This window comes from Helobdella robusta (assembly GCF_000326865.2).
Source record: "Helobdella robusta unplaced genomic scaffold HELROscaffold_20, whole genome shotgun sequence".
Taxonomy (NCBI): domain Eukaryota; kingdom Metazoa; phylum Annelida; class Clitellata; order Rhynchobdellida; family Glossiphoniidae; genus Helobdella; species Helobdella robusta.
This window is the reverse complement of record NW_008704084.1, coordinates 18789-39281: the sequence shown is the minus strand read 5'-3', so window position 1 is coordinate 39281 and position 20493 is coordinate 18789. Positions and strand designations below refer to the sequence as shown.

Sequence of the window (20493 nt, the reverse complement as noted above, 5' to 3'; positions counted from 1 at the left end):
CCGAACGGTAACAATAATATGTGAAGAGTACAATACAAACTATAACAACAACATAAATAATGATAATAAAAATAATAAAATAATAATAATAGATAGCTAGAGAATTGAAACAATAATTTATTAATTATTCTAATTCATTCAAGCGATTAACTATAACCTAGTTGGATGTTACCAATTGATATAAATAATGAGGATGGCGATGGGGACCAGATAGTGCCTCAGTCTGTTCACATATCCTAGTTATTCATTAAACATAAAACATGGGATTTTACACTCCACACGGAATTTTGCCGGAAGCGAGCAGAAATGACGTCACGCATGGAACTTCAAGATAAGGATATCCTGCTAACATCCCAATCGTGTCGTATGCTATTCACTGAAACACATTTGTTATATTAACAGTTTGTGCGGGTAACCTCAGGAAGCCTGGATAATCACAATCATCTAAACACTTTTGGCCAACGTGATGTCCTATATTTCAATTCCTATACCAAATTCTTTGGTTGTGGAGTACGAACGCGAACGCGAACGCAACGAAACTCACGACTTGAACGCTAAAATGTTTTCTTTGCGCGTGCATGCGTAAAAAAATTGAAAAGCGCCATTGAAAACACGAAACTTTCCATAATTGGACGACTAATTGAACCCGAATTACAATTTCATTTATAATTATACATCATTTCCTCTCTCGCGAAACAATACAAAATAAAAAATTGCAAAAAATAACATAAAAGCTACAAGTTTTGACTATTAACAATAAAATTAAAACAACTGGCTAATTAACTGACACAACTAATTAACACAATCAACTAATTGACAAACAAGTATACAAAAAGCAATAACAATACAATCCGGTATAAACAATGGTAAACGAATTAGCATAAAAATGAATAAATTATGCTAATTAGCGTGCAGTGCTTTCAAAAGCTCCTTCCTATCTTGCAATAATTTGAAGAAATTATCTCTATCCTTCCTATTCGGTGGCTTCCTTTTGGCTTTGCACTGCTGCAGCTTCTTGTAGCACTCTACCACCTGGCGACGAGATAGAGTTAAATTTTGCTCTATGAATATTAAAATAATATTTTATTCTCTTTCTATTTATTAAACTTACACGTAAAATATCATATTTTGTTAGTCCTATTTACTTTATATAAAACAACAACAACAATCACAAAATAGCAATAGTAATAGTAATAATTATAATAATACTACTAATAAAATAATAATAAAAACAATAATAAAAAAATGATAATAATAAAAAGGTACCTCGGCGTCTATGGAGCTAATCTTCTTTTTGATCTCCTGCTTCTCCAGCTCCTTCGTGGCCAGGTTCAACAAATTTTTCAACACTGCAACATTTTGCTGCGACAAACTCTTCAACTCTCTCTGCTTCTTCCTTATCTCACTCAAAATCTCGTCATCGTTGTCATCGTCGTCGTCACCGTTGTCGTCCTCCCCGCATTTTGATTGGCTGGCGTTTTCGTCGTCTTCATTCGGGTCTAGGATGCCTGTCCAACGCATTTATCATTCTTATCGTTCTCCTCTTTAATAGACCAACCAACCAACCAATCAACTAACCAGCTAACCAATCAAGGACCATCCAACCAACCAATTAGACGTTCAACCAATCATTCAATCATTCGCTCGACCGATCAATTAGCTACCTAACCAACCAACCAACCAACCAACCAAGTGCTTCTAGCTCCCTCTTGATCCTATCCTCCAAAGCGTCAGCTTCCACATTCAGCTGCCTGGCGAGTGTGGCCGACGGTACTGTGGCCGCTTCAATGGCGTCTGAATGAATTTATTGCAATGATGACGGTGATGATGGTAAATATGAAGTGACCAGAAAAAACAACAAATCAACCGGCATCCGAAATCATGACGTCACCATCAGCATCATCGTCATCATCATCATTGTTATTGTTGGTGGCATCATCGTCATCGTCGTCACTGATGATGTCATCGTTACTGATAATGATGTTCTCCTCGACAAGAGCTTGAACCAATCGTTGCGTCAGCGGACCGTATATCGAACTACTCTCACTCCCGCATGTGTAAAAATTAATTATATTATTCATACATAAATATTATATTATATTATTAATAAATAAATAAATTGGCATGAACATATGGCAAACAATTTGAATCATAAGTCAATTCATCTGCAGTTGTTATTGTTATAATTTGAAAAAACTGCTAAAAATAAAAAAAGTTTAAATGGTAGTTTAGTGAGAATTAGTGATCATCTTACTTACCTTTTTGTTTCGAAATCCCTTTTTATCATGGAGCCATCGTCATCATTTTTGTTGGATGATGATGGTGGCGGTGGTGGTTGTGATGGTGGTTGTTGTGATGATGAGGAGGAAGAACTTTTCCTCTTGTTGTTCATCTTCTCGACTTGATTTAAAAATAATTAAATGTTTTATATTTCCATAATTTAGTTTAACAATTTATTGTAATAATAATATCAGAAAGTAATTATTTATATTAACGTAAAATGATGAGAAAAATTAATTTATTTAATAGAACAACAAGTTAATGCATGAAAAAATGACCAAACCCTCAACCAAACAACTATAAAAATAACCAAACCGGCAGCAAACCAATTACTCAATCAATCAACCAATCAGTGAATCAATCAACCAATCAATCAACCAATCAGTGAATCAATCAACCAACCAATCAATCAACAAATCAGTGAATCGATTGACTAACCAATCAATCAACCAACCAACCAAACAACCAACCAATCAATCAACCAACCAACCAACCAACCAACCAATCAACCAACCTTCTCTTCTTTCAATCAACTCATCTTCTTCCTTCCACTTCTCGGTGTAGTGTCGGCCTAGAGCAGGGACGCGCATGTACTCATCGATGTCCTCACATAATTTTATCTGCTCCTCTAGAAATTTTATATCCTCCTTGGTGACGTCGGTGCAGTAGGGCTCGACCATGGCCCAGAATCGAAGGGGCGTTATGTTTTTCGGGATCTTTATCTGCTGTTGTTGTTGCTGAGTCGAGGATTTGGTCGTATCATAGCTCTCCGATTGCTGCTGGTTCTGAAGATTTGAAAAAAATGTTAAAAAAATATAACTTGTTGTTTCATAACTATTAAAACAGATAAACTCTTCAAGACAATAATAATAATAACTACAATAATGATAACAACAACAATAATAGTAACAAGGAACAAAAATTTATAAAATTGTAAAGACAAATTTATATTTCACTCCAAACCTTTCCCTTCCCTTTGTAAGAAACAGGCTGGGCGTAGGTGGCCCTACCCGAGTCCGTCCTCATCCTTTTCACGGGGCGTTCATCCCCCAGTTTACCCTTGCTGTGTCTCTTCTGAGAAGTAGATGGCGCCGGCGAGCAGTCAGGCTTTGGACGGGAGAATGGAAAAAAATAAATTGAAATAATAAATTGACAAAATAGATATAATTAAAAAATGATAATAATAATAACTCACCTGGTTGCCGCTACTGGCCGCTGGACTCAATCCAACCTTGCCCTTCTCTTGCCAGGAATTAAGCATCTGTATCTCCCCATTCAGCAGTTTGGCCTGCTTGGAAATGGCCGACAGTAACAGCTCCAAATCAATGTAAATAGAGTCAATGTCGCCATATTGTAAGTCGTTGTGGTCGCTGCCGTTGACAACTTGAATGGTTTTTTAAATAATTTAATTAAATGATTAAATAATTTAAACAATAATGCGTAATCTGTAATGGGGTTGTAATCAAGTAAAAGTGTTGCCATGATTGCTTGATATATTTACATAAAAATAATAATATAAAGTCTAGACTAGAATTATATATTATGATATAGTTCAGATTAAAAAACAGCCAATAAAACCATTGAGGTAGTTCTTATAATTTTATATTAATAATTACTATAATTATTTTTTATTATATTATATTATTACTTCTAATTTAAGTTTAATTTTAGATTAGAGTGGCTAACCACCATAAATTTTAATTTTTAACTTGTGTCACAAATTCATAAACAAAACCTACCTTTATTTATCAAAAAAATAAATTAAATTAACTTTAAGAGACAAAAACTTAAAACAAAAAATGCTTAATAACAGTTAAATGGGAAAAATGTCAATAACAATTATAATAATTATTAAATTTTAAAATTATTAAATTAAATTTATTAATAAATTTTAAAAAAGCATCATCAAGACCCAGACCATTTAGGATTTTATTGCAAAGTTTGGAATCAATCGGCCTGACAGTGGGAAACGATTCATCACTATTTGACAAATTCGACGAGGATTTCCCACTTTTTTCTCCTTTCCCTTTCATTTTTCGCAATTTTTGAAGCGATTTTTGTTAAAACCTGTAGAAAACAAAACCATAGAAATTTTAAAAGTTAATCGCAGTTACAAGCGCTACATAACCAAAAAATATTAATAGGTATTACCATGGAAGTTATTCAAATATGTTTTTCAAGTGTTACGAATAATTTTCAAAACAGAGAATTAAAAATTGTCACATAATTTTTATGAGAAGGTTTGTAAATTGTAACAGGTAGAGAAAGCGAGTCGAAAAACGTAAAAAAACGTGACGTCGTTATAGACAGCTCCTTAACTTAAATAATAAAACTTATGATTTCAATTGAACTGTTGAAGTTTTTAATCAGGTTTATACTTTTGTGCATATATCTTCAATCAAGATATAGGCTTTTTTGAGTTTCATCTTAAATTAGAAGTGTAACTGCTTTGGCTTAACCATGAATTATATGATTCCATGGGCTTAACTTCTTACCAATTCCCTACCGATGAATATTATTGATAGAATTAAAAGGTTCAAAGTTAACAAAACATTTATGTAAATATATATTGATTTAAAATTTTTGTGGTCTCTTCAGAATGGTGATTTCTGGCAAAATTTGTATCCAAAGTTTGTGTTTGTGTGTGTGTGTGTGTGTGTGTGTGTGCGTGCGTAGTGTAATACATGTCTGTTTTTAACAGTTAATTAGCCCGATAAAGTGAAAAAAATTCATTGTTCTCATGTTGTTGGCGAATAATAATTAAAGAAATATATGAAATATGTTCTTAATAAAATGATTTATATTTTCCAAATTAAAACTACCCTGCCATCTGTTGGCAATATTTTAAAATTAACTGCTACAACGACGCCAACAAATTAAGGCTCTTAATAAATTACTTCTGAAAACAACCTAATGCTAATAAAATATAAAACTAATTAACATTTCATTGATTAAACAGTTGTAACGTTATTTTTATTGTTATTTTTCTCTTTCTTATTATTTTTTACTACTACTACTGTTACTACTACTACTGTTACTTCTACTACTACTACTACTACTACTACTACTTCTACTACTACTACTAATATCACTACCAGTGTTGTATAGATTACTTTTGGAAAGTAATCTGATTACAAATTACAAATTACTTTTAAAATTAGCTTGAGATTACAAATTACAGATTACTTTGCAATGATGTGTCCGATTACAGATTACAGATTACATCATCAAACTTTTTAAAATTACAGATTACATCATAAGAATTTTATTTAATGAATGCCACATAGTTTTATGAATTATTGAATTATTAAATTGTAATTATTCATAAAATAATTTAAAAATTGCATTTTTTTAAAATTTCATGAAATTTCAAACAAGTTTGAACCAAAAGCGACTTTGATTATCCTGCTTCATAACGCTTTTGAGCAGACCAACTTTTTAGCGGTCTAACTAAAAAGCATACGTCGTCAATGGATAAACTATTTCTTTTGGAATAAGTCATTTTTTAGTTTTTTAACTTTAAATTTTAAAAATCTTAGGTATTGTTGTCGTTAAAGTAATCTAAAATAAAGTAATCGTGACACCTGTTTAGATTACAGATTACACAAAAAATGTAATTTGATTACAGATTACAAATTACTTTTATAAATGATGCGATTACAGATTACAGATTCAAAAAAATGTAATCGATTACGTAATCGGATTACTTGTAATCCGATTACTATACAACACTGATCACTACTACTACAACAACAACTACTATTACTACTACTACTACTAATTGTTATTTTTTATGATTATAAGCAAAGCGACATTAATAATAATAATAATAATAATAAAAAATATTAATAATAATAATGACTTTAAAGTCATTTATAATGATGGATGCTTCAAATTTTTCTTAACCTGTGTATTAATAAACGAAGTTTTTATAAAGAAATTTTTAATTCTATCGAAATATAATTCATTAAAAATTATCCTATAAATCAATTATTAAATTAAATTGAATAATAAAAATTAATTAATAGATCAATTACCCAACGATCTAACATTATTTAAAATAATTTTTAAAAAATTATAAGTCAATTTTATAAAATAATATAACTATTAGAAATTATGCAAATTGGAAAACCAAAAGATGCTAGCATGTTAGCTAGCACAAAATGGTTCTGTAAGGCCATGTTAACCAGTGTAGCACCAGCTTTAGGTTTTACGGTTGTCATTATAACTCTTGTTACTGCAGGTCTGTTTTATAGTTTTTCAGAATATTCATTTGATTAATGACGAATTTATGAAAAAATTTGATGAAATTTTTCTTTAAAAAAATTTGTAATTACGAATTGGTTGGTTTTCTATTTATGTTTAAATTTTTGCCAGTAAAGTTTGGCTATCATTAGGTTGAATTATTTTAATAAGTTAAAAAATATTTTAAACAATTTATAAATTTTTTTTTCAAATTTAATTTAACTCTCAAATCATTTTCAAATGCAGTTTCCAGAAACATGAGCTCTAAAACAAATGAGCAGACGTCAGATTTAACATCAGCATCCTCCAACTCATCGTTATCATCATTAACATCAAATTCGTCGTCAAACTTATCATCATCGTCGTCATCGTCAGCTGTGGACTGTTCAAACTCTTCATCATTGTCTACATCATCATCAACAACCTCATTACCACCATCATCCAGTCCATCATCAACAATCATTTCTTCATCATCACCATCATCATTATCTTTATCAACATCACCTTCACCATCAATATCAGAAGCAGCAAAATTAGATTCTTATTCATTATCATCAACCTCGTTAGAAACATCATCATCGTCGTCGTCGTCATTTTCTACGACACCATCATTTACATTCTTGTCCCCATCCTCAACAGCAACAGAAACAAGGGACGAAGACGACCCAAGCTTGTTCTCCTTAAAAAGTTGGTCTCACTAAAACTGTCGTAAACAATTACAGTCCTTTCCATATTCCACACACTCCTGTTCTTTCTCGTTCCATATCCTTTCAGGACATTGGCGACCATCGACCTCCACAAAACCCGATCTTTAACACTTTGTAAGAGTTGAAATGTGGTCATATTTAATAAATTACACAAGGACTTCACGAACGTTATTCGTTGTTGACCGCGTTCTCTTTTCCCAGCAATCTTTCCAATAGTTGTTACATTATCCATTGTTTCCTTCCATATGGTGTGACCAAAAAACTTCAACCGCCCCCGTCTGTAGTAATTTCCCCTTTTTTTTTAAACCGGACTGATTTAATACATCCTCATTCGAAGTATGGGATGTCCAACTAATTTTCATAATTCTTCTCAAAAACCACATCCGTAACGTAATGCAAAACACCTAAAAAAATATGACAACCTGGCATGAACGAAATAATCGAGTTGTGAAACTTTTTATTTCAAAATTTTGGTGCTGAGGTTCCAACAATAGATATTTTTGTTAAGGATGGTGTTAAATTTAGCGTAATAAAAATTTGGATTTCGAACTGTTGCAGTTCGACACGCGAGTAGAGTAACCACATGTCAAATTTCACTAAAAAATGTTTCTATAACGGGAAAATCATTGACGTTTCTTGCAGAACATTTTCCATAATAAGCAAAAAAGACCGTGATCTACTTTTATCTGTTTCCAGAAAAATAGATCGAACTTTAGAATTAATTTTTTTAATTTGAAGCATACGAATGCACACTCAATTATCAATATTATTAAGATTATTATTATTATCATCATCTTTATTATTATTAATATTATTATTATTATTATCATCATCATCATTATTATTTTTATTATTATTAAAATGTAAATGTAATGTAATAGTGTTAAAACATGTTTGATCAAATCGAAAAAGACGACAACGCTCTTGTTGATACAAGTCTCTAAATTGATCCGACCATTCGAACAAATACACTTCCAAGCAAATCAAATAATTATTCTATAATAAAAATATAAAATAAAATAAACAAGTAATAATATGATATAATAATAAAATATGTATTATAATGTAAATAAAATATAATATTATAGCCTTTCAACCCCACCCAAATCCCTACATAGCGACCTGCCCTTTCTTCGAGGCAACCCATCTCTTCAACGTTTTCTCAAACCTCCAGCTGATGCATGGAAGTCCTTACACCATCCCACCAATCCGTCTCGCCTACGTTGACTTCTACAACAGCTCCTTCACTTTCCAGCTGGTTAACGTGTTCATGGCACTTGAGAATGTTGATTCTGTCAATTTCTACCTGGGAAACGCGCCCAACGTCTCTTCATTGGTGTTTAAAGTACCTCGCTATAACAAGGTTTGCCGTGGAAATTGAGCTATCAAATGTTTTTTTAAGATCATTTTAAGTAGTATTTAGAATGTTTGAAAGTTAGATCTTTGATATAGCTGAAAAGAATCTACGAAACTTAAAACTTAGAAATTTATCTAACCGTATTTCAAATTAGTTATGTTTCAAAAAACAAACACACTAAAAGTTTTTAACTAGCGTTATAAAACCTTTCATTTTTTTTAGAATGAATGAATGAATTATTGATTGATTGATTGAATAATAAATAAATGAACCAAAACGTTTTAAACAGAGCGAACCAGTGCAGTACATTAAGGATGGAAGCTATGAAGTTAAATACATTAGAATCAATCTCAATCCCATCAACTCAACACTGAACATGACAATGGACCTCGTTAGAATCGATATCTGCTCCGACCACATTCAAATGATTAACGGGTAATGTCTTGTCAATCATCTTTCAATTATTTCAACAGATTTACTCGTTTATTAATTTATGTAATATTTGCATGTAAATGTGCACATTTAATTAGGAAATTTTTATCATATTTATCTTTTATATTCATAACCAGAACGACACTACCAACTTAATGATACGTTACAACGAACGAAGGAGTAGCAACCTAGATATGTTAACACTTCTTATTTTACATCTTTCGGGTTCTGGCATTTATTCATTTAAATGGAACTGCTTAACCCTAAAAATGCAGAGTAAGTGATAAATACCAAGGTTGCCAATAAACCACAGAATAGTAAAAGAACGGATGTTGAGAATTACCTCTGTACCTCGTGGGACAGTGAATCCATTACATTTCGTATTGGATGCATTACTAGTAAAGACGATAACGCTAGCAAACTAAAATTTCATAATTTGAGGACAATTAACTTCATTTTACTCTTCTACTTTACAAATTTCTATTAAGTTATTTAAAACTATAACGAACTTTTTATGGGAAGTTTATTTTTCTGATTTTATTAACAGAACAAAAAACATTTTTTACGATTTAAGTTAGGATATAAAATAACCAGTTAAAGTAAATTCGAAGTTTAGAAAAAAATGCAGTTAGGGTTAATTCAATTCAAAATTCATTTGTCGGTAGTTTTAAAATCGGAATTGTTATGACGTGCACGTTAACAGATGACAAACGATCATCGAAAAAATAAAACAGATTAAAAACACATGTGACATTTTGATTTCACGGACATGATCTACAATGGAGCCCGACATTAACATGAATGAAATTTACCATTAGATCACATAGCACACGAATAAAGATTCGTTTTAACTGTAAAAAATGTTAGACACATTTTAATTTTCAAGAAAAGACTAAGCCCTTCTCAATACCTACAGAAGAGGCGCTTCTCAAAAACTTTCAACCAGTAGTTTGTTGATTACATAAAACTTAATAACATAAATGTCAAAAGATCTATATAATATTTGTCGCTGTCGTTGAAAATATAACATAAAAAACATTCAGACGTAATAATTGTAAATAATATAAATAACAAATAACAATATGCATATCATAAACGGTTTTGTTTTTTTTCTGCAGTCAAACTGCAGGTCTTCGAGTTTCTGTTCGAGAACCAGTTTCCGTTGGATGGCCTGCTCCAAAAGTCCACTCAAAATTTTTTTCTCCTCCTCGGCAGCTATCAACTGTCGACGCTGTTCTTCCAGTTGAGTGACGTACTCATCGCATCTCTGGGCAAACATCCCTCGCACTGATTGGAAGTTGACAGCTTCCTCCTTCAACAACTTCAACTCACTCCTCAGCCTGTGCATGGTTTCTGTGACGATGACTTTCTCAGATTCGTATTTCTGTTTCAAAGTAGAAAGAGAAGTTTTAGCAGTTGTCTTGTTGGCTTTTAATAAACTCGTCAGTGTGGCAATCCGTTCACGTTTTGTGGCTAGCCGTGCTTTCAACTTGGTGATTTGTTCCTGCAGATCCGTCTCCTCTCTACTACCAGGACTTCTTAATTTTGTTTCCTCCTCTGAATCTACCAATTGCAGATGTTGTTCCTCCAGTCGAATGATGTACTCGTCGCATCTGTCTCGAACCAATAGGACGTTGTCAGAATCCTTCTTCAGTAGTTTCAGCTCACTGCACAGTTCGTGCATGGTTTCTGCGACAATGGCTGTATCAGATTCAAATTTTTGTTTCAAAGTAGCAAGGTCAGCAGCGTGGTCGGTCTTAAACGTTTCTATCAATTCATGTTGTGTGGCTAGCTCTTCCTTCAACCTGGTGACTTGCTCCTCCAGATCCATCTGATTCTCATCATCAGCCATCGTTTTCTCAACTGATTATAACTGCAAAATGATGTAAACAAAGTTAGACTGTTTAAATAACAATAATGATGGATGATTTTTGAAATTGCTAAAAAAAACTATCATGGTCATTGTGAAATAGCTTGTTAGCTAAAATTTAACAAACAAGTTTATATATAGAAAAACACTTTACAAGCAGAAAAAAGGTCACAAAGGGCTGTCCATGAGGGGTATAACTCTTGTTCATCTTTTTTTGCCGCCCCCCCCTTTCCCTCCACAAATGGTTACCGATTCATTTATTACCCTAATTAAATAAGTTTATCACAAAACCAATGACTACCACCTGTTTTGAAAAATAATTTTACAATTTCAAGTATTTTTATTCTACTGCAAAGTTGTTAGTCTTGTTCTTAACAGGATGATGATGATTTTAATTTTTTTATAAAATTAATTTAAAATGAGTTTGAAATGAATTTAAAACTACATATTTTTATTTACAAATGTTAATTTACAACTGTTTAACTGTAAGTCTCTGTGCAAAATTTAAATAATTTTTGTTTGAAGTTTGTTTCAAAAAATTATTTTTAAAGAAACTATAATTTAATAACACTAATCATAATCACAGTATAGTCAGCAGTATTGTCATAGTGTGAAAGACACAAAAACACACATACACCTATAAACAAATACATTCACATAACATAAATTTTAAAATTTTAACAAAAAAATTGCTTCCGATGTGATTGAACTGATTTCAGATCAGTTGAAGCTTACACATGATTTGGTGATTAATATTAATATATAACTTATAATTTTAGAAAAGACATTCACACGCTAACACACATTAAGAGGTTAACTACTAACCTAACACACACAACAGCGACACTGTTCTATGGTATGTATACACAATTTATACATTGATTGTTTATACATACTTTACATTAAAAAAAACTTAAATATTCATGAAAGAGGTGGACGACACCACAAAGAAACACTTACAATTTACCCCTCCCAACCACTTGTCACAATTTTTTGACCCCTACTGGCTGCTAAATAAATTCTTTTAACTAAACATCTTATATTTGACATGCCCCATCCATAGCTTTTTACGCCTAACGGTCAGCCCATAAAAACATATTTCCCAATATGTATATATATTTTTACTTTTTAGACATATTTAATGTTAATCAAATCAGTGTTACAAGTTACTGTTAGACAGTGTTTGTTAGTCACTATTATTTGAGTGTAGAGAATTGATAATTTACTAAACCAACCACGTTTCATTTTATGATTCATTCGAGATATCGATCGAAGACCGTGTGCGTTAGCGTGTGCAATTTATTTGCCCAATACAAATAATATAAAATTAATCCGTACTATCAATTATCACCATTTAAACATACACACACACACACACACACACACAGAACCTCTGCCACAAACTATAATTATGAAGTGAACAAAATTGATATCACCATTATACGTTGTATGATAGTATATCAATCAGGGCTCCTGTTAACTTAACACATGTGTAAGTTTGTGTGCATGTGCGTCTGTATGAGAGAAATGAATTTTTTTTACAGGGGCCACTCCTAACATCTGTTATTTTATGTTTCTATTTATTTAGTCTGTCTGTCTGTTCTATGCTCCGTGTATATCAATCCGTAATGGCGGATGAGTGATCGGTCCTGTCCTTTTATCCTATCATTATTTCATTTTTTACGGTGTTAAATTTTTTTATCGTAAAGTCTTTTACGTATTTTTACATTTTTTAAATTATGCGAAATTGAATTTCATTAATTAGTTATGACTGAGCCAATAGACATCCATAAAGATTTTTTCCGTCTGAAGCAAGAGTTGGAGAAGGCCTGCCAGGAGAGGAACCAGGCAGCCGAATATGGCCTGGAGGTGTTGGCGCAAAAAGATCTCCTGCAACAAAAGTACGTTGACTTGGAAACTCAATATGACTTGATGAAACATGAGCTGGAATGTGTCAAACAGGTTTGTTTAGTTTGGAGAATCTTTTTTCATAAAATAATAAATTGATTTTAAAATTTTATTCTTAAATATTAATTGTAATTCTTATTAATGAAACACATAATATTAATTATAAATTATTCAGTTGTTTAATTATGGTTTGGTCATATAAAATTATAAAACAATGGGATTTTAATATTGATAATTTACTGTTGAGTTTGCCAACAAACTTATACATTGCAAATGTCTAAATCTAAATTAATTTTGGCTGCTAAAAATGAAGCAGTAAAAATTGATGTTTTTTATTTATTCACCAGAGTCTCAACCAGGTACAACTAAGCAGCAAACGAATCAGTGATATAGGTATCAACCAAGAGGAAAGTCTCCTGCAGGAATCAGCCACCAGAGAAGCTGAACTTCTCCGCACGATCAGTGATTTAGAAAGTGAAATTAAAAATGGCAAAGGCCTGATTGGTCAACTGAAATCAGAAAATGACAAAATATCAAAAGGTTCCCTTGAGTTAAAACATTTTTATGACCAAATTGAGGTTCAGAATCAACAAATGAAGAAAGATTTGAAGGAGTTGAAATTCAGGGAGGCCAGAAATCTGAGTGATTATTCAGAACTTGAAGAAGAGAATATCACCTTACAGAAGCAGATTGCTCAATTGAAACAATCCCAAGTGTTCTATGAAGCCATGAAACATGAAAATAAACGACTGCTAGAGGAAGCCGAAGAAGCAGCTGCAGAGTTAAGTGAACTTGACAAACTGAAACGAATGACAGAAAAGAATCTAGAAGAAGCATTACAACTTCTGCAGATCGAGCGAGAACAAAAACATTCTCTGAAGAAAGAACTCGACCAACGTATTGCCTCCGAATCAGTATTCAATCTACAAATGTTCTCTGGACTGAATTTCAGTGCTCGAGACATTGAGTCTGGTTACAGTGAGAGTCCAGATCTAAGGCCTCAAGTTGATGCACCAGATTTCTCTCCTAAAAAGACAGTTGACGGTGAGGAAGAAGAAGATAGTAACAATGCCATGTCGCAAAGCATTGTGGGCGATCTGTTCTCTGAAATACACATCACCGAAGTCCGAAAATTAGAAAATTTGGTGGATGAATTAAAAGAAGAAAAGTCAAAATTAGAAGCATTAGTTGAAACATCTAGTCAAGAAATTGAAACACTCAGATCTGAGATCTGCAACAAAAATGAAAAGATTGAAAAGTTGAAAAACCAGCTGTTGGAACTGAAGCAAACATCGATCTTTAATGAGTTAGTGGATGTGGTTGATGGACAGGATGACCTAGAGATGGATGTGGAGGTGCTAAGAAGACGACAGCAACAGCAGGACCTCAGGTACCGGCTGGCCCTTGATGAGATCAACGACCTCAAAAGCCAACTCAACACTCCTGATCACATCGCTCGCATGATTGACTCACTCAAAGAGAGAGAATCTCAGCTGAAAGACGAAATTAAGCTGCTACAAGAAAATTTAACAAAGTCTGATAATAAAAATGGCGATCTTCAAAATGACCTTCAAGTCATGACACAATTGGCTAATGATGCTCAGTCTATTAATAGCTCAACTTTAGAAGGTTTTGTTTCACTTATCATTACTGTTTGCTTAATATTATTTTTTGTAATATAAAATTCTAAAATAGCTAAAATTTTGTGACATATTTAATATCTCTTCAAAATTTAATTCTAGGTCTGACAAACATCACAAAAAATATAGCCGGCATCTACTACTTGGTGTGCGAGGCCATCCATGAAACTCCGAACCGCCTCATGCTGGAACATGTCAGAGGAAAGAAATCCAAAATGGCCTCCTCCAAAGATATTGAAAATGGTTTCAAGGTCGAACACAGCAAAGACATTGCAGATATTAGACAGGATGTCTCTGATGATATTATCAACAAAGAATCAAATGTCACTCCCAGCAGAAATGAGAACGAAAATCAAGATGAATCGGGAGATGTGAATGCAAACAAGGATGACCCCATGACATGTGTCAAGTTGGTCGACACCATCAATGACCAGATTGCCTATCTGAGCAGAGCTGTTGAGAAATCCGTCGAACTGCACGAGCGCAAGAAGTCCGAATTAGGGGAATCGGGAGGTGAAGAGCAGATGGATTTGCAGGAACAAGTCATGAAGTTGAAGGCACAGCTGGCGACAAAACGCGAACAGATCGCCACACTACGAAGTGTGTTGAAGGCCAACAAGGCGACTGCCGAAACTGCCCTTGCCACTTTGAAACAGAAATACGAATCTGAGAAAGTCATCGTCACAGAAACCATGCACAGGCTGAGGAGTGAGTTGAAGTTGTTGAAGGAGGAAGCTGTCAACTTCCAATCAGTGCGAGGGATGTTTGCCCAGAGATGCGACGAGTACGTCACTCAACTGGAAGAACAGCGTCGACAGTTGATAGCTGCCGAGGAGGAGAAGAAAACGTTGAACTCACTTCTCAAGATGGCAATTCAACAGAAACTGGCTCTCACACAGAAGCTCGAAGATCTGGAGTTTGACTGCGAGAGGAAGTCAATGCGACAGCAGAGAGGTTCCAGATCCAAATTAGGAAAAGTTAGTGAAAATCCAGTCAGTAGTAACGTAATATTGCATGACAAGACATAATAACACCTGCTTGAAACAGTACTTAACAGTTTGTGACATGTATTTATTGAGTAATGGCTCATTAACTTATTAACATGACCTTATCATGGCCAGTCACTTGGACTTGGTTGGTTCGTTGGTTGATTGATTCGCAGCTTGCTGCTTGATTCATTACCTCATTTCACGTTCGTCAGTCATTCAATCGATCGATTGATTAATTGATTCGTTGGTCGATCTTTTTATACTCTTAATTAATTGCATGAATTGTAAATTTGCATTAGTTCTCATTATCACTATTACCTAATTGTTTTTATTCAAATTTAATTGTATGCATAAATTTATGTGAATTTAATGTTTTTATTGTAAATAGTGTATGTTGGATGCTGTTGCACATCATTTCAATCCTGTGCGATTGTATTCACTTTTTAAAACATTTGGCTTTCATTTGTTTGCTTCTTAACATGAATGTATGTGTCTGTCTGTGCGTGTGTGTTTATTTTTATGCATGTGTGTGTGTGTGCGTGCGTATGTGCATGTACGTGAACTGTGTGTATGTGTGCGTGGCGAGTGATGTTTTTAATGCTCTGAGGTGAAAATTTAGAGATTGTTATTCAGCCAATCATCTTTTCAGATTGTTGTTTGAATTAATTTTTAACTGGTACAACATTTGTTAATGACGTTTTCACGCGAACCTCAACCACCACCATACATTTACTACAATCTCCACCATCCAAACCCCTGAGTTATGCACGCGAGTTGTTTGCTTTTGTGGCTCATTAGGTTAACACTTCTTTGATGTCTCAATGACATCTTTCTAACATGGCACGACGACCTTCCAACATTTTCTTTTCCATCTGTTTAGAATGATTTGTGGAGTTATTTGTATGCGTATGCAAGCACTCGCGTACAAATACGCTTGTACACATACATTACACAATCATTCACACATGCATGCATGCACGCGTTAATAATTCATAGGTGCATTAATCTAGAAAGGTAGCAGAGGTTGCTAGTTTAACATTTTTGATCTCGCCCAACCACGTCTACCGTTTCTATCTTTATGTTACTGCATTCTGTACTTGTTTGTGCGTGCAATGTGTGCGTGCTTGTCTGTTGTGTGCGTGCTTGCGAGTGTTTGTACATGTGTGTGTCTGTCACGATGTAAGAATTTTTTCAAATACTTTCTATGCTTCATCTATCATCTTCTCGATACAAATCAAATGACACCGATTAGTTAATTGATCGATTGAATAATTAATTAATTAATTAACCAACCAATTAATTGATTATAATTGGTTAGTTAGCCGTGCGTATAACATTTGTAAATAACCCTAATCTCTCGTAATAACGTTAATAAATCACCATTTCACGGACTTTTGACTTTTCTATGTATTGCTTACTCTTCACCATCCAACGAGACCTTTTTTTGCACCAGGTTTAATAACGACATTTATATTTTATTCTCTATAACATTTAATCAATTTTCAATGCATATGTTCAATTCATTGTAATTGTGCGTCGTTATATGTATTAATTAGTATGCTATAATAACTATACTAACATGTGGATGTGTGTATGTTAGAGATATCTGTACGTCTGTATGTACGTTTATGTTATCGTTGGTTTATTAATGTATAAACATGAACATTACAAACAAACATGACAAACATAAACATGGGTCAATACAATTTTAATGTGCTTTCTTAATTAACAGTGCATACATTTTTCAACTAACAATCAATTTATCTATTAACTAACTAACTGATTGGTTGATTGATTGGATGATTGATTGATTGATTGATTGATTGATTGATTGATTGATTGATTGATTGATTGATTGATTGATTGATTGATTGATTGATTGATTGATGGTTTTTCTGGCTTAATTTCCTATTAGCCATTTCCTTTTGTCAGTATTTCAATGCTTATATTTGGAGTGAGTGTGATTAAAATATAAGAAAGACCTGTCATAAATTTAATTAATTATTTAATTGAATTACTATAACATAATATAAATGAATATTTTTTAGTTTGTGAAGAATGTCTGGCCGGTGAGTGATAATAAATGAAGATGATGATGGTGGTGGTGGTAGGGTAGTGATGATGGAGGTGAGGTTGATGGTGTCTATATGCTAGCACGTACATCATCATCATCATCATGACACGAACAAACCAGCAAATGAACAATCCGACAGACACTAATAAAAGCAGTGTATGTTGACTTTTGTTTGTCTATGTGTCTGTCTGTGTGCATGTGCACGTGTGTGCGCTTGATCGTGTTTATGTTTCTTCGTTTATAATGATGAGGTCATACAATGCATATCAAATCGTCAACCATTCGGTTTAAAATTTTGGCGAAAATCGAATTTTGAAATTATTTTCATTCGAATTGTAATAATATAGCATGTATTCTTACATTAAATTTTACAAAATTAGTTGAGTTAACGGATATAGAAATGCTATTAAATTAATAAGTAGTGTTTAATTAGATTAGTGAAAATTGTATATTCATCTTTCTACTATACAACACATACACCTGGTTCAAAATTTGGTTCAAATTTTGGCTCAATAAATAAATTCACAATATGACACATTCTTTCGTGATTTTTCGGTCTTGATTTTTTTTTCTTGAAATACCGCGCCGTCAGATTGGATTTTATTTCGAAAAGAAAGCTCTGTTGAGTAAGGCGGAAATTTAACCTGGTTTTTCTTTATTGCGCTAAAAATCAGATATTTTCTTTATGTTTATATTCTTTTTGTCTCTATCAGTCTATATTCTATCTCTAAATCTGTCTATCTATCTGTTCGTTTGTCTGTCTGTCTGTCTATCTGTCTATCTATCTATCTACCTACCTATCTATCTATTTATCAAACTACCCTGTCTGTGTCTGTCTGTCTATCTGTCTTTCTCCATGAGTCTTTCTTTTTGTCTCTCTGTTTATCTATCCATCTGTCTAACTTCATCCATCGGTCTCTCAGTTCATTTGTTCATAATTAATGATACTTTTTAATCCAATATTTTCTCTGGCGGTGCATGTTTAGCAAACATTACAAAAAACAGATGATGTATTGACGCCGGCCTCAAGGCCTCTACATCAAACCACCCGTCCGTTCATTCATTCATTTATTTGTTCTTTCATTCATTCATTCATCCATCCATCCATCTTTTTCTTTTTATGTTTGCCGATAACCTTTTTCTTTCATATATTTCATTCGTCTGTCCATCGGTTGTCCAACTTTTTATTTTATACGTCATCAGACAATCTGTCAATTTCTGGTTTATATATTTGTGTGTTTATTCTGTATGTGATGTGATAGTATTTATACCTTATCCATGATACTTTGGATCTTTTTTCTTCCGTATATCCGTGTATCTTCCTTCCATATATTCATTCATATCGTTATTCGGCTTTTTATACTTATATCTATTCAATTATCATCTCTCTCTCTCTCTCTCTCTCTCTCTCTCTCTCTCTCTCTCTTTCTCTCTATCTCTCTCTTTCAGTCTTTTTGCTTGTCTGTCTGTCTGTCTAGTACTGACCACAAGCGTTTCAATTTAAAAATAGCGCAGTTAGAAAAATGAGAAATGTCAAACCTTAAACAATAACGTATAAAGATAAGATGCACATACCTGCGTGGTATTTGTATGGGGTGTAGTAAAAAAATCAAAAAAGACTGAGTAATACACGTTATGTATTGTATGTATATGCATGTATTTATTTATATGTATACATGTGTATGTGTGTGTGTGAGTGTGTGTATGTGTGTGTGTAAGTTATATACGAAATAAATCGCTACTTAATTACGCATGCTAAAACAACCAAGTTTGCGCTTTTCAATAGAAGATTTCCCGAAGAAGATTTTTTTTTTATTAACAGTAACTGTTTGCTTGCATCATTGTATTGATGGTATGCTATAAAAATCGTTCGGTGTCTTTCAATACTAATGACGCCAGTCGCCGCAGTAGTAGTCGTCTTTGAAGCTCTTGTGGTAATGATAACAGCAGCAGCAGGCGATGCATTAGTAGTTGCTGCTGTAGTAATTGGTGCTGTAGTAATTAGCTGCTGTAGTAATTGGTGGATGATAGTTATTGTAATAGTCTTAGTAGTATAAGTAGAAGGAGCAATACCCTAAGGAATACTAGTAATTATAAGTAGTAATATTATTTGTAGTAGTAGCACGTCAGTAGTAGTAGTAGCAGCAGTAGTAGTAGTAGTAATGGTAGCTCCAGTATTAGTAGTAGTAGTAGGGTTTAATAGGTAGTAATAGTAATACTAATTTTAGCATTTTTCGTTCAAATAATTTACTTTAAAATTTAAATAATTTTTTATTTTTTTTATTAAATTTCAAAAATAATGAACGATAACTTGATTTAAAATTAATTTTTATTTCAGTGATGCAGACGATGTCATTGAAGAATTCGAAGAAATTGTTGAATAATAATAAGAATAATAATAATAAATTATGATTACTTTTTATGTATTAACTTTATATTATATTGTAATGTTAATGTTTACCCTTATTAATGTCAACGCCATCACGTAAATGAACGTAACTTCGTCCATATCGCTAATGATGTTATTGTAATGTTATTTAATGTCATTACTATCTTATTTATAGTGTATTTGTTGCGTGAGTGTATATACAACACATGCATTGTATATTTTAATGTTAAGTATATGTGATGCTCAAATATGTGTGTGTCTGTATATTTATGTTTAAACACTTGTACATATATCAATACATATATACCATACCTATTGTATTCACGAAAGCTTCTTGAGTCGCAATGTTGATGTAGTTAATGTGTGCGTGCGTGAGTATGTCTGTGTGAGTGTGTGTGTGTTTTTTTGTTTGTTTCATCTGGCTACTACTACATCAAGTTTTTTTTACATTCTCCTTATCTGAATATAATTTCTTTTCTTTTTTTTACTCTCCTAGTTTATCATTTGCATATGAGTGCGAATGTGCGACTTGATGTATTGGCTTGTGTGATTGTGTGAGAGAAGTAGTGTGTTGTGTGGGCGTGCATATATGTGTATATCTG

The 20493-nt window shown here is 33.0% G+C and overlaps 4 protein-coding genes across 4 annotated transcripts; 2 read left to right on the top strand and 2 right to left on the bottom strand.

Annotated features, from left to right (window-relative positions):
• Positions 1-640: 640 nt before the first annotated feature.
• Positions 641-4313, bottom strand: HELRODRAFT_191296 (hypothetical protein; the record flags this gene model as incomplete). The annotated part of the gene is made up of 9 exons (XM_009017852.1): positions 641-1032; positions 1267-1508; positions 1690-1794; positions 1868-2046; positions 2259-2400; positions 2795-3065; positions 3244-3387; positions 3476-3663; positions 4199-4313. The coding sequence occupies 9 exons, from the start codon at positions 4311-4313 to the stop codon at positions 901-903; spliced, it is 1518 nt and encodes a 505-aa protein (XP_009016100.1). The 3' UTR covers positions 641-900.
• A 2083-nt stretch (positions 4314-6396) lies between these two features.
• Positions 6397-9305, top strand: HELRODRAFT_171096 (hypothetical protein; the record flags this gene model as incomplete). Its single annotated transcript, XM_009017851.1, has 5 exons — positions 6397-6523; positions 7165-7212; positions 8321-8595; positions 8879-9024; positions 9200-9305. 5 exons carry the CDS (start codon positions 6397-6399, stop codon positions 9303-9305), a joined length of 702 nt encoding a protein of 233 aa, XP_009016099.1.
• A 560-nt stretch (positions 9306-9865) lies between these two features.
• On the bottom strand, positions 9866-12223 carry HELRODRAFT_111038 (hypothetical protein). Its single transcript, XM_009017850.1, has 2 exons — positions 12127-12223; positions 9866-10894 (listed from the first exon to the last, which is right to left on the bottom strand). The coding sequence occupies exon 2, from the start codon at positions 10871-10873 to the stop codon at positions 10061-10063; it is 813 nt and encodes a 270-aa protein (XP_009016098.1). The 5' UTR covers positions 10874-10894; positions 12127-12223; the 3' UTR covers positions 9866-10060.
• Positions 12224-12658: 435 nt separating this feature from the next.
• On the top strand, positions 12659-15467 carry HELRODRAFT_171094 (hypothetical protein; the record flags this gene model as incomplete). The annotated part of the gene is made up of 3 exons (XM_009017849.1): positions 12659-12853; positions 13147-14428; positions 14542-15467. 3 exons carry the CDS (start codon positions 12659-12661, stop codon positions 15465-15467), a joined length of 2403 nt encoding a protein of 800 aa, XP_009016097.1.
• Between the last annotated feature and the right edge of the window lie 5026 nt (positions 15468-20493).

What these genes read in the sequence shown, in the direction of transcription:
- HELRODRAFT_111038 (XM_009017850.1), bottom strand. Translation starts at nt 10,873, where the DNA reads ATGGCTGATGATGAGAATCAGATGGATCTGGAGGAGCAAGTCACCAGG.